The following is a 15,411-nucleotide window of genomic DNA, read 5'->3' as shown; positions in this document are numbered from 1 at the left end:
TTTTGGATTATTATCAATGGAAATGTTTTTTATAGTTAATTATTTTTGAAATACAGGAAACGCGTCATCTCAAATCCGAACTGCATATTTTAGATACTATAACTAAGAAAACATGAGGATTATCATTTAGATAATAATTGGAATTCTTAATGGATTAACATATTTTGATGACAGTAATCTTGTTTCATAAATGATTGATATGTTTATCTAAAACTATAATTTCTTAAATTCCAAACTTTTGTTAAACCTTTATTAAGTACATAATCTTTAAGTATAATTAACACATGGTTATTCCTTAAGCCATCTAAATATTGGAATAAGTCTTGAACACCTAAAGGATTAATGATCGAATACTGAAACGACACTCAATTCTAAGTTACACTCAAGTGTCTGTTACACTCAAACTTGTATAGACGCGATACAATTAATCTTAAGTATGACTCAAAATTGGAGTATCGTTTAAGTATTCAACTGTAGTTATATCTAATTAAGTACATCAGGTGATGATTGTCGGAATGTCGTCAATATTAATTGAATCATATCACTTAAAGCTATGTTGGAATATGAGAGTAAAAGCAGATTGATTACAGAAGGCACAGCACCGAGGAATATGACAAGCGCATTAGCGTTGTAGAACAAGAGCCCGTTAACACAACAAAGATCTGGACGATATACTTATAGATTATTCTTAAATATAATGTTATAATTTTTTTTCTATTTTTTATAAATAACACATGTTCAAGGGCGGTTTATGTGTACGGGCTCTTGGTCTATTTCAATCAACTACATTTGCGTAGTCTATTTACAAAAGACTTTATTACTTAGTGTGATGTTTGTTCATAACATGTTTCTCATATTTTTTAAACCCCTGGGAAAAAGATTGTAATGAATAGTTCCCGAGAAAACAACTTAGCAGCCGAAAATAAGGATTGTTTTCTGCATAACTTTAATATTTTGTACTTAAGTAAGAATTTTGCTAACAAGCTTCTTTAACTATAATTTTGGCCTATTAAACTTCACAAAGGTTAGAAGGTACATAGGTAATTTAAAATGTAAAAGACAAACACAAAAACGATTTCTATAGATAAAGAATTAACTAAATGATTAAAAATATCGCAGTAAAATAAGATAATACTATAATATAAGACTGAGCGGTTATAATAATAAAGATAATTATACATTATACTACCACGGTTATGGTACAGCGTTTTACTTTTTATTGAAAGAGCATTAAATCTTGTAGAATTTATTTAAAGTTAGTGCCGTGCCGAGTCTGTGATAGCATAATGTACTATGACCTTAAGTTGTCAATGGACGACGCTGCCTCTATAGCGAAATCATTACAACAAACACATATTTAAGTGTTCAGGAGGCAATTGTACCCCATTTTGGAAGATATTTTTTTTTCTATATTTTTGGTCGCAATTACGATCTAAAAGAGCACGCCAGTAGATTATAGGACAAGCGAATAGTCAGCTATTGCTTTTAGTTACAGCACTTGATCTATTATTATTAGAATAAAATCTGTAAGGGATTTTTAATTAACAATTTGAATTCACTAAAATGACATATCTGCACACATGAAATGCACAGTCCAGATAATATTTATGTCCGTTGCCCTATAGAGTGCTCGTGTAGTTTATATGAGGTCGAGCAGGCAGACGGCGCGGCGCTAGGGGTGCGGCGGGGGGGCGGAGTGCGGGAGCGGGGGCGGCGCGTCGGCCAGCGGCAGCGGCTTGGCCACGCCGATGCGCACGACGCCGCGCGCCGCGCCCTTCAGCGCCGCCACCGCCTGCTCCAGGCTCGCGTCCTCCAGGTTCTGTAACCACACATACGTTAGCTATTGGTTTGAAGATTAGGCAAACTTTAAATCTCAGTTTCCACCCGAGCGAAACGGACTCTTGGACCCGGACGTTGGAGTTCCATTTTGGTGTAAATACAAGTATGTAGTTTGCGTTTGTGAGTTTAATGAAGTTATTAATAGGCTTTTTCCGCTCGCGGCAGAAACCGTGCTTAAGGATGGTTTTACAGTCTCCAGATCGCTGTGTAGCGACTAAGCGGCAAAGGTCTATCGCTTCATGCATGTCGAAGTCCTGGGAGATGTACAAGCAGTCTGTACTGGTTTTGTCACCTATGTAAGCAGTCTTTAGCTTCACCCTGGTTTAAGCGATGTAACGATTTTTCCCTCGTCGATGTACATCACATGAATGTTATTGTTAACATTGCCTCTACGGTATGCAGTATAAATTGCTGCTCAGAGGGTCGGGTCAAAAAATTGTCAAAGCTAAAACAATACACGGTAATAAATAGCTTATACAAACCTGATCATTAACAAACAGCAGTCGATCTCCAGGTATGAGTCGTCCATCTTGCTGAGCGACGCCGCCCGGCACCAACGAACGAATCACCACCAACGTATGAGACGGACGCAGCGGGTCTTGATAGTCCAAGATAGAGAATCCTAGACCCCGCTCACCCTTGACCAATTCTAAAGAAAACAAACAAAATTAGTAAATAATCTATGCAAATACTATGTAATTTGTATGTAATCTCCAAAATTACAACACCGATTATGATATTTTATAATCAATAAACAGTCGCATTATCTTTGGGCAACGAGACTTTTCAACCGGATATACCAGGTTATACCACTATAAAATTCTCTTAATCTTGCATAATAATTTTATGAATCCTTTTTATCACGGATAGATAAATAGATATAAAAAATACCGCCATGTAATGTATATATATTGCACTGTATACGTTAGTTATACTTCTATTTCGATCATAACATCATTAGGTATTTGTTTTCTTTATATATCAATAATTCTTTATGTAGGACTCCTTTCCGTTATGCCTAGTACATTTGCAATGCTCCATTAAAGATTATTAGATAGACTACTACTTTAGATTATTACGTCAAAATGATCTTTCACAAATGATTTCGGCAGGAATTGCTATCAGTGAACGGGTTGTAGAAAACGACCTGTTGATAAACATACAGTGTGGAAGCTGTTAGTGAGGTACCTAGGTTTACACAAACGACCAATAATAGCTCATCGTTAGCAAGGGAGAGACCTACTACAGATATGTTTATCAGACAACATTTTTTAATACTTTACCTATAATCTGTGGTTCAGAAGACCACATAGCAAGTCCGGTGAGGGGCTCGAGACTGCGTGAGCGCACTTTGCCTCCAGCCGATAAGGATCCACCTTCCTCTGCGCCAGCGCCCGCCAGGCTTCCATCTGATTTAGCCTGAAATATATTATGTACGATTAGAACATCATCCTACATTATTGAAAATGAACCTGACTTTGTATCAACTTATGACGTGAACTTTACTGCTACAAATATTTGATGTTGTAATGTGACAGTGTTATTATACGATAAATTTATTAGTGTCAGTAGATCAAAACATTGATTATCTAACCCTATTATACTTTAGTGCTTGGCAGTCTGAAAGTAATGTTATGTTTATATCTCTAAACGAATGTCGATTTTTTTCTTTGTCTGTTTGAGTGGTTATCTGTACCTAAGGCTCTCCCTAGTTTTTAGTCCTAACTGGTTCTAACAAGTCATTTCGGAATTCGTCCTGAGTCCTCCCTCTATCACTACTTACTATAATACAAATTACACATCATTACACGTGGTAATGAAACATATCAAGGTCGAAGGTATTTTTCCATTAAGTCCTATTTCTAGTCGTGAATTTGCGATATCTTAACAACGCACGATAACAGTCAACATTTATAAATATTATCTACTAAAAATAATAACCATTTATAATGAAATAATCCGCCGTAATTCCAAATATCTACAGAACTTTCCTAAAGATAAAAGGTAAGATAATTAGTATGATAAATAATAATTTCAGGTGTTAGTTTTAAGCATCATTATGATAAATTATCGTGAAGTATACGAGTTTCTCCGGGATATACATTATGAAAATTTATCTTTTTAATTCCATAATCATTTTCAGTTCCTTAAACTACGTCAAGTGCGAAAACGCTTATGATTAATGTTGATGGATTGTAGAGGATTATAAAAACTCATTTTACTTATGAAAGAGGTTACTTTATCATTTTGATGATAAAATTCGAATGCAATTGTAATCACGTGATTTAATTACGTTATATAATAATCTGCACTCGAAATTACTGCGATAACTGTTAAGATAAGCCTTCGACTCGAAATGCAATGCATAAAGTGGATTTGCTTCACTGCGCCCCTAAATAAAAAGTTGGTGAGTAAAAATTGTTTTCTATATGACGCCACCTGAATCACGTATTATCACAAAATCTGACAAACTACAAGTGCTAGGAATTTCAAATTTTCTTCTATTAGAGTTCGAGTTCTTTTTCAGCTCTCTAAGTCGGGATTCTAAGATATTCTACCCCTAAGGGGTTAAAATAGAGAATGTCGGTTTGTATGGAAGCTTGTCTGCAATACATGGATGCAGGCAGGCCAATGTCGAAGATATTATTGGTGATGCACAAAATGTTGCAGTAAGTAGGTACTTATTTGATCAGCAATAACAATAAAGATAAATATCGTCAGTAATAAACTAGATATTGACGTTATTTCAAGAATAGTTCATAGATTAGCAATTTAGATAATAAAATAAATAATCAGCTTTTCTGAACTGCAATAAAACAGTCATAAAGATCTAGGAACTTTAGCAAAACTATTTGATGTGGGTGATTTTTTATTTTAAAGAATCATGTCGGCAATTTATGGACTTTGCCTTTGAAATAAAGTTGCCAATATGAAGTCGACGACACATAACCGTGTGTAAGCAATTTCAGTCTTCATCGTCTTAACCTTATTCCATAAAAATAAGGGTTTTACAAGTTAATCATGCTGTAAAGAGATTTGACTAATGAATTTCCAATCGCAACCTGCCTGACATAAACCCTTATCAAATAGTCAATATGTAGTGTTTTTAATGTTACCTTGACAAGTGTAGCGGATGGTGGCGCAAGGTCCAAAGGCGGCGCGGGGCGAGGTCTGGCGCACACCATGCATACTTCGCTCGACAACTCCTTCAAGATCGACACCACTTCCAAGTGGTTCATGCCCAGCAGCCGGTGGCCGTTCACCTCTATACACAAATATCATCAATTATAATTAACTTTTAGATAAAGGTATCTTAACCGCCTAGTTTTATAATAAACTATAGGTGACTAAACTTTATAAAAAATCGTAACTCATATCTTATTTAAAATTATATAAATTGGTTTCACTCGATTCGATCGCGAATCAAATAAAACCATATTTTCAGGATATTCTGAATTAACTTTTTACACGTTATTTAGTAGAATAAAATGCTGTACGAGTTTAACAAAATTGTGACGCAGATGATGTATTAATGAGACTTAGGTAGTACAAAGTGTGAGTTACCGAGCAGCTCGTCGCCGGGGCGGTGCACGGCGGCGCGGCCCACGGGTCCCTCGGGCAGCACGGAGCGCACGTAGTGGTGCGGGCGCACCTCGCGGCCGCCCTCCACGTCCACCGTGCCCTCCAGCGAGATGCCCAGGCCGCCGCCGCCGCGCACCACCACGCCCACCACGATCTCCACCTCGTCGCCTGGGAACACAACATTATAATTTTAACCATTTGATTCGTTCACTTCACGTTCGCTCAGTACATCTCAGATGAAGTATAGTCATCGGAGCAAAAGTGGCCTAACCCTAAAGAAGGTAAGCGAAAATTGCATATGCTGGTTAGGTTACGTTTGGTTTAGGGCAGCCTGAACCACTTTGAAGTCAAATCAAATCAGAGAATTTATTTGCTCAAATATGAATTAATAATAATAATTGAAATCTATCAAAATTGACGTTGAGATCCAGCTGGACATTCGGGCTGGACATGCAGATCTGGCTTTATTCGGGGAAAATTATTCCATGTTTTTCTACTTAAATTAAATAGTGAGATTTAAAAGCATACCTAGTATCGCCTGCCATTTTCGTTTGATAGCATCCTTCTGTTCTTGAGTACGCGGCATCTCGAAGGGCGGGTGTGAGCGAGTCACAGCAGGAGGCGGGGGCGACGTGCTCACTATCTCCTCTACTGCACTCTCTACGTTGACACTAAAACAAAATAAAAATTTTTAAACATTAATGATACATTATACAAGTAGCTTTTTTTTAAACCCTGCCTGGTCACAAAAAAATATTATGTTAATAAGGCTAATTTTGTTCTTACACTGACGTCGGTCGAGCGTGCGCATAATAGCGTGCACGATGTTCTATAGGATAATGCACATTGATGCTGACGTACGCAGCAGAAACTGTTTTAGCGCGGGAAAAAGGAAAGCCTTACATGCAGTGTGAAAACCCAACGTGAATTTTTCGACAAAAAAGAAGTGTCATTTTAAAAAGAAAGTACTTACGAGTTTTGCAGATGAGTCATCTGTATGTCATGTTCGGGGGAGGTGACGGAGTCAGGCCGGTGCATGTGCAGGAACGGGTTGTGTGCCGGCACCGCCGTCGTGGCCGACTCGCCCGCCGCGATCGCCTGCTGCAGCTGCTCGAACTTCGGACCGCGCAGGTACCTGGACGTTTCAACATTAAGTAAGGTTTTGATGAATTATATTAAAAAAAAACACTTTTGATCCAAGCGTACTCACATGCACAGATGCATACAAGCTTACACAAACATACACGTGTGCAAGAGTATACGCACGCAACGAACGTGTACTAAACATGCACGTATAAACGTGTTCTATTTCGTACAACCAACTTTCGAAATCATTTTAGTTCAAGTAACAATCATACCCTACCCTAAATGTACAACAGTGAAAGTATAACTTTACACAAACTTTAACTTTTACTGTAGTTATAAAACCGACTAAAGTAACAGTTTACTATTGTAAGTAAGTATCACCTCTCCAGTTCTAAGGTAACGATGTTCCCGCTCTGTTTGAGTGCATCAACGGCCCGCTGGTTGGACTTGCCGGCCAGCGACGCGCCGTCGACAGCCACGATGCGGTCGTTGACCCGCACCTTGCCGCTTAGCGCCGCCGCGCTGCCCGGAGTCACTGACTTTACGAAGATACCAGACAGCTCCTCTTTCTCGCATACATAACCTATAAATACATCGAATAGCTCATTAATTTAATTTAAATAGAAATCTAAATGTCAAGATTGTTTGTTTATCACATGAGAAATATTGTTGATATGAAAATGCTAGTGCTAACAGATTAATCTTCTTGACTCCACTTGACCGCTAGCGATACTACCTACCAGGCTACTAGGTACTCTGAGATTTGATACCCATCATTCAACTGGGGCGATATTTCATTTTTTTTTTATCAATATACCAAATAGTATATTACTCATTCATTTCTATTATTTAATGTAATAAATTACCTGCTATCGTGATGCCAAGTCCGTTCTCATCTTTCTTGAGCTGTACAGTGAATCTGTCTACTTCGGGCGACTCGGCGTCGGTGTCCGGCGGCGGCGTGATCGAGCGGTCGAAGATGAATCGCGACGAGCTCGGGTTATGTGCCACTGAGACTGGTGCCGGCTGAGTATGGAATACTTGCTCGAATCCTGCCTCCAGCAAGTAACGGTCGAGAGCTTCCGGGTCCGATAGAAGCCTGCAATATATATAATAAATTTATGAACTTTACTAAAACTCAGGCTGACTAGTCGACGCTGTTGTGTGTATCAGAAAGTAAAGTTATCCGTCATCGTCACATAGTTGCAAAACTATGCTATACTATATTTACGTATTCCGTTCAGGAACGCAAAATTTAAAAGCATGCTTCTTAGCATGTTACAAGACAGTTTCAGCTTTACCAATGGGTGGAATGAGAATATCATCTCTTCAGGGATGAAACATTTTAGTCGGGAAAGTTTGGCACCGGTTAATAAGTGAGTCAGCTAACCTGGCGGGCACGAGCGGTGCGGGGTGTGCAGGGTGTGTGTGGTGCGGCGGCGCGGCGGGGTCGGCGGCGCGCGCTACCACAAGCCGCACGCGGGAGCCCGAGGCGCGCAGCACGCCCGCCACCTGCTCCGAACCCATCTCCATCAGGTGCGCCTGTACAACACAATACCATGTCATATTATTATATAGTCACTAATCTAAACTATCTTTTCTTCTATATTGTTCCATTGTTGGCTAAATGTCTCCCACAAACTTTTCCACCTGTTCCTATGCGCGGTGTATTGTTGGCTAAATCTTCACGTTACCGTTTGCTAGGTCTTTCTCGACGTCGTTGTCGATTTGCAAATGGTTTCTACTATTATTAGAAAAATTATATGCCAACAGGTCATTTATTTTCACTTTTACTTGGGCAAAGGCCTAAGATCACCATTTGCTTCGATCGCTACATCTTGTCAAACAGTACGGAAAGGCGAAGCGAGTATAATTATAAAATAATTACTAATATCCTATGACATTGGTGTTTTTGGGTACAAAATTAGTCATTGATTGACCTTGCATTGTTTGTTTACAAACGAGTAATGACAATGAGTTCCTGAGTATTTTGCTTAAGCCGTAGAACTAGAATAATGAACTCACATCTCCTATTTGCAAAATGTGGTCTCCAGATTTGAGACGACCATCCCTATCTGCGACTCCGCCCGCTAGAATAGTTTTGACAATAACGCCGCTTGTTCGTGCACCAATAATACCTGTAAAAAGTAATCAAATTATTTTATTTTGTAAAGGATTTTATCAAAAGCAACAAAAAAACAATCCTTTTATAAATCTATTCTGTACAAGCCTATAAGTAATTTTATAATATGAACATCAGAAATGTAGAGTATTATAGTTTGTTTAGGCTTTAATTAGTGTTAGGTGGTCATCTTACCAAAGCCAAGTCCAGTTCCATCATTGACCAAGTTGATAATCTCAACCTGAGCCCAGTCACCAGCTACTATGTTATGGGAACCAGATGCTAAGGAGTCGTCATTTCGTGACAGGTCTAAAAGGCCTCGATTCTGCAAAACAAATGGTTAATGTTATTAATATAGGCAATATTCACATAGCTGGCAAGTTTCATTGAAAGTAGCCAACTGTGCAGGACTTTGGCTATAGTTTTCAAGAGAGTGCATAATACTGTTCCCTTACTCATATAGGGCTATGTTGTAGGATAACTGATACAACCAGTAGGACATCAGACAGAGAAACGAAGGCTCTATTCTTTACGGTCTACATCCTCAACACTGAGCAATTCACAAAGAATGTTCAGAACAACTCAGGAATCAATTTCTGTCCTGACCTGGTACTCGAAACAGAAACCTCTTTGCCACAATCAAATCAAATTTGAATAGTCAAAGGCAACTTATAAAGTGTACCTTCATATAATTACCTGTTTAGGCGACATGTTAGAGTCCACAGAGCCGCTGTCAAGTCCCAGAATTCTTTCATTGTCCGAGCTAGAACCAAACTCCAGGCTATGTGGAGGAGACACTTGGGGCACACGCTGCTCTTCCTCCCCTTCATGTCCACCATAAAGGTTTCTTGCTTGAAGAGCTAGGTCACCTACAAATTATTTTTGAATTAGGTAATGCCATTGTATTGTCTAAAAGTTTTTAACTATAATATGAGTACTAAATCGTAACTTTTTTAATATAAAGGCTGAAACACTAATTATTATTTTAGTAAGTATTGTTTATATTTATGTCAAGTAATGAACAATCTTTCATTCCCAAGGAAAATTGTCATCAGGCTGGCAGCTGGATGTAAAAAAATGAGTGAATCTCTTTATTAGCTTGTTTTTAAGAATAAAAAAAAAACTTGATGCACTTGTCCTACTTATTGTAGGATAAAGTAAAGAAATCTAACTGAGGTTTGTAATATATTTTAGATTACCAGCTGGGGTTATGTCAAAGTCTCCAGGTATAATAGATGGATGGTGTGCAACTTGTGTTGCCAGCATTCCCACAGAATCATGGAGAGTTGCTATACTCTTCAGAATAGGACTCTCCAGTAAATTTATCAGCATATTCAAGTCATCATTTGTAGCAGCCTGGAAGAAAAAGAGATAATGTCTAAATATAACTTTCATCACAAAAAATTAAATATCCATATCTTATTGAAATTATTGTAATTGAGTTTAAATTACTTTTCCAATATTCATTTGACAAATTTATTTGGGCAAGAGTGGGATTTTTGTGCTTATTCAGTAACAAAATCAGAACAAAACTGAGGTTAAGACTTTTCAAACAGTTTTTTGTTAGTCATAGAGAGAGCTAGGTAGTTTTTGTCATTAAAAGATTGGCCAGTTTCCAAGAAAAAACAAAAGAACAGGGAAATGTATTAGCTTGAAACCACTTCTACTTTGAGCAGGGTTCTCGTCCCAAAGTAGGAGTTATGGTGAAGTTATCTACTAAAGCACGTGGTATAAAACAAGGCTGACTGCTGTAAACTAAAGCCATGAAGCAAGCAGAGATAAACTTTCAATCATGAGAATTAAGGAGGTTTAGGTGTTAACAGGTAGTAACACTGAACATTTATTTATGTCTTAGGATATTCCTTTACTTCATTTCAAAACAATACAATGATACGACTATAACTACATACTTAATGAACAAATACATAAATAATTGAGACCTTAAATTGTTAGATAGACATTACCTTCAACTTAGGATCGTCACTTTGATCTACAGCTGCTTTAACACTTTCTAATTGCTGTAAAGCATTTGATATATTTACTCCGAGATGCATGCTGTAAACAAGCAAGTAACCATTTATATTTAACATGTAATAAACATGAACAAGGTCCAATTGATTCAATAAAAACAGGATAATACTTTGCCACTGTGTTCACTGATTCACAGTCTATGAGGTAAACCTTATTTAGAAAACCTTGCGTGACAAAATAATGCAATGTCGACTTTACTAATATACATTTACACCTTCAGAATAGTGCTAAACGCCACTGAACTGAATTTACTATCATGATATTCATTTAGACATATTTTCATCAAATAATTTACACAAAATCCACGAACTTTCAAGTTGAATGAATGAAAAAATATTTTGTTGCGTCAAATCATGTTTTTGTATGCACTTGAAATGATTCACCATTCAATGTTGACAGTTCGGCGGCCTGTTCAACATCCAATTAAACGCCTAGGTACCACAAGACACATGCTTGTTTGAGTACCGTAAAACGGGGTGAATAGAATTCGCGGGGTGAATAGAAAAAAAATCAGGAAAGTTTTCAAGGCCAATATTTGAGTACTCCTCGTTGAAGAATTTAGTTCAAATTTGAAATGATTACACGTCGATATTACTTCTCTGCGGTGTCATAATTGTTTAAATGTTTAAAATGATATTTATACCCAAAAAAATGCTTCAAAGACAACCGTCCTCGAATGCCTTAATATCGACCTCCAAAACTTTGGATTTAAAGTGGGATTTCTTTTCTAATGAGTTGTTTGAAGTGTTTATCTCTTTAGGTGTATATTTAATCTATAAAGATACAATATTGTTAATTGAAAAAACGTTTTTAAACCTAAAAAATATGTTTAAATCACAGAAATAGTCATTTTTTTGTATAAACGGGGTGAATAGAATCGTTTGAAGGGTGAATAGAACTACAGTATGGGGTAAATGGAATCATAGCAGGGTTCAATAGAAACGCGTAAGGGGTGAATAGAAACGAGTGAGGGGTCAATAGAGATTAATAAATAGGGTTGTCAAAAACTGTAAACAAAATTAACATAAACAATGAAAAATTAATAGTTATTAATGTTCTGAAATTCACAATTATCATTGTATCAAAGTTATAACGGCAAACTACTGCATATAGTATGAAAGTTAGTTAGGTTATCTTGTTTTATTTTTTGAGTTAATCTATACGAATCTATACTAATATTATAAAGCTGAAGAGTTTGTTTGTTTGTTTGAACGCGCTAATCTCAGGAACTACTGGTCCGATTTGAAAAATTCTTGTTGTTCAGTGTTAGATAGTCCATTTATCGAGGAAGGTTATAGGCTATATATCATCACGCTACTACCAATAGGAGCAGAGTACGGGTGAAAAATGTTACAAAAACGGGGACAATTTTGACCCATTCTCTCTTAAGTGACGCAAGCGAAGTTGCGCGGGTCAGCTTGTGTAATTATCAACGGTTATTTCAATTTTTAAACACACAACCTCCCTTTTCAGCATGTTGGATAAGTCGTCTTTGGCAGCCCTAACAGTTTTTCCATTCACCCCTTTGGTCGTTTCGATTTACCCCTATCGCTGGGTGGATAGAAATTGACCATTCTTTTAAGGAAATATCGTAAAATTATGCATATTTTTCGACAAATATGGTTTTAGCTCTTTCTTCATGGCGCCGGACATGATATAGAATAACCCGACAATAAAAATAACAAGTTATTCGCAACAAATTTTTAGGACAAAGTTGAAAATTGTTTCTATTCACCCCGTTTTACGGTACCGTAAAACGGGGTGAATATAATTCGCGGGGTGAATAGAAAAAAAATCAGGAAAGTTTTCAAGGCCAATATTTGAGTACTCCTCGTTGAAGAATTTAGTTCAAATTTGAAATGATTACACGTCGATATTACTTCTCTGCTGTGTCATAATTGTTTAAATGTTTAAAATGATATTTATACCCAAAAAAATGCTTCAAAGACAACCGTCCTCGAATGCCTTAATATCGACCTCCAAAACTTTGGATTTAAAGTGGGATTTCTTTTCTAATGAGTTGTTTGAAGTGTTTATCTCTTTAGGTGTATATTAATCTATAAAGATACAATATTGTTAATTGAAAAAACGTTTAAACCTAAAAAATATGTTTAAATCACAGAAATAGTCATTTTTTTGTATAAACGGGGTGAATAGAATCGTTTGAAGGGTGAATAGAACTACAGTATGGGGTAAATGGAAACAAAGCAGGGTTCAATAGAAACGCGTAAGTGGTGAATAGAAACGAGTGAGGGGTCAATAGAGATTAATAAATAGGGTTGTCAAAAACTGTAAACAAAATTAACATAAACAATGAAAAATTAATAGTTATTAATGTTCTGAAATTCACAATTATCATTGTATCAAAGTTATAACGGCAAACTACTGCATATAGTATGAAAGTTAGTTAGGTTATCTTGTTTTATTTTTTGAGTTAATCTATTCGAATCTATACTAATCTATACTAATATTATAAAGCTGAAGAGTTTGTTTGTTTGTTTGAAGCGCTAATCTCAGGAATTACTGGTCCGATTTGAAAAAATCTTTCAGTGTTAGATAGTCCATTTATCGAGGAAGGTTATAGGCTATATATCATCACGCTACTACCAATAGGAGCAGAGTACGGGTGAAAAATGTTACAAAAACGGGGACAATTTTGACCCATTCTCTCTTAAGTGACGCAAGCGAAGTTGCGCGGGTCAGCTTGTGTAATTATCAACGGTTATTTCAATTTTTAAACACACAACCTCCCTTTTCAGCATGTTGGATAAGTCGTCTTTGGCAGCCCTAACAGATTTTCCATTCACCCCTTTGGTCGTTTCGATTTACCCCTATCGCTGGGTGAATAGAAATTGACCATTTTTTTTAAGGAAATATCGTAAAATTATGCATATTTTTCGACAAATATGGTTTTAGCTCTTTCTTCATGGCGCCGGACATGATATAGAATAACCCGACAATAAAAATAACAAGTTATTTGTAACAAATTTTTAGGACAAAGTTGAAAATTGTTTCTATTCACCCCGTTTTACGGTAACTGAAATTTTACGAGTCTAGGGCATCCAAAGGTTTGGATTCTCGGATTTAAATATAGTGAAGTTACTCTTCAACTCCGTAGACCGGCCAAATTAGTCTTTACGTTTTATAATATTTCAAGGATTACATGGAAAATTAATTATTAGCGTATAATTATGTATGTTGTACCAAGGCAGTCGAAACTAGTCGAAAGATTAATATAAATTACTAAATCAGTGTAGAGGACGGTCATGTAGATCGTGTTTGTGTAACATGTTTTGATCGACCGAGAGTTGGAAATTGGAACTAGTTGGATGTTGGCCTGTTGGATGAAGGTGTAGAGGGGACTTTAAATCGATCAGCTGTCTCAGCTGTCAACGTGGGCTTGACGACTGACATTTGAAAAAATCTTGTTTCAACGATTTTTATTTATTTACAATTCAATTTGATTTCCAATACGCTACGTAAGTTTTTGATTTGCCTACAGCTTTCAATTTACCAGATGTAATTTCGGTATACGAATCTGGTAGACTATTTAATGGGTAAGTAAAGCTATATATTTTTAACATTTATCAAAGAAATTACCTGGTTAGGAAATGGGACTTATACTTATGTATCGCATACTTATCGTAGTAAACCTCATACTTAAAAATCTGTATCATACACTTTGTTTCAAGCCTTTAGTATAAAAATGATTTCTAATTTTATTAGTGAGAGCGCTGCGTCAGTTCCAGCAGAGCATATATCATACATATTTGTAAATAGTGTTATTGCTAGGCTTATAATAATGTAGTAGGTAGCTCAGTTTCGGGACGCGCGCAAAATATGACAAGAGGATTGCACACTTTTACATAGGTCCAACATTGTAAATGAATTTATTAATAGGGCAATAACATGCTAAATAATTTATTGCGTCCCCATAGAGCGAAAAGTCATTAACTCGAAAAACCTTGTTTTGAGATATGGCTGTTCAAAGTTTTAAAAAATATAAAAATTAATAACTTACAATTGCAGTAACCTATCTCTACGTTTATAGTCTTAAATGAAGGAAATTATAACAAAGTTTATTTAATATTGACTACATTAAGAAAATATTGTCTGAACGCTTGGAAATATCAAAATATATAAATTAGTTACTTTTATTTTTTAAATATGTAACATAATTTCGAGTTAGTTAATTTTTGATCAGAGTTAGTGATTTCTAACGCAGTATGAAATGCATGTACCGATGTGAGAAATAACTAAATGCATTTAGTGATTTTACAATTGCTAATAATAATTTAAATATGCAGAGATAATTCAAGGGAAAAGTAATTAAGTCGTTTTAGGTATTTTTTAAGTATGGGTTAGATACAATCCTAAGAAATGAATATTAATTAACCAAAATTAGTTAATTTGCTCCTTTAACTTTCAGCTCAAAAGGGTTGACCTGGTTAATTTTCACATTCTATAAAACAAGAACTATAATAGCTACAGGTATGAGGATTAGACAGAAAAATAGAGAAAAATACCGCGATTTCAATGGCGTAATAAAAAAAGAAATCATTAACTCGAGTTAATGACTTTTCGCTCTATGGGGACGATTGTTATGTTATTTTTTAGTTAGTCACATTTATTGAGGTCTAATTACAAGAAGTTCCTTCTACAACAAATAAAGTAAAAGAACAAGAAATAGTGGTTTGAGGGAGGTATATTAATATTCCAGTAAAGGTGGTATTAGCTTGTGTTAAAGGTAA

The 15,411-nt window shown here is 36.3% G+C and overlaps 1 protein-coding gene across 1 annotated transcript; it reads right to left on the bottom strand.

The window, feature by feature from the left end:
- Window positions 1–288: 288 nt before the first annotated feature.
- On the bottom strand, window positions 289–11,006 carry Patj (patj crumbs cell polarity complex component). The gene is made up of 16 exons (XM_076116903.1): window positions 10,770–11,006; window positions 10,594–10,684; window positions 9,829–9,985; window positions 9,326–9,498; window positions 8,825–8,954; window positions 8,533–8,645; window positions 7,898–8,049; window positions 7,374–7,606; window positions 6,889–7,090; window positions 6,395–6,556; window positions 5,950–6,092; window positions 5,404–5,589; window positions 4,956–5,104; window positions 3,123–3,258; window positions 2,322–2,488; window positions 289–1,819 (listed from the first exon to the last, which is right to left on the bottom strand). Exons 2-16 carry the CDS (start codon window positions 10,681–10,683, stop codon window positions 1,673–1,675), a joined length of 2,340 nt encoding a protein of 779 aa, XP_075973018.1. The 5' UTR covers window position 10,684; window positions 10,770–11,006; the 3' UTR covers window positions 289–1,672.
- Window positions 11,007–15,411: the final 4,405 nt, after the last annotated feature.

The sequence above is a fragment of the Anticarsia gemmatalis genome, chromosome 1 (assembly GCF_050436995.1).
Source record: "Anticarsia gemmatalis isolate Benzon Research Colony breed Stoneville strain chromosome 1, ilAntGemm2 primary, whole genome shotgun sequence".
In the NCBI taxonomy this organism is placed as follows: Eukaryota; Metazoa; Arthropoda; class Insecta; order Lepidoptera; family Erebidae; genus Anticarsia; species Anticarsia gemmatalis.
Note: the sequence above shows the minus strand (reverse complement) of the source record. Positions and strands in the feature narration are given on the sequence as shown.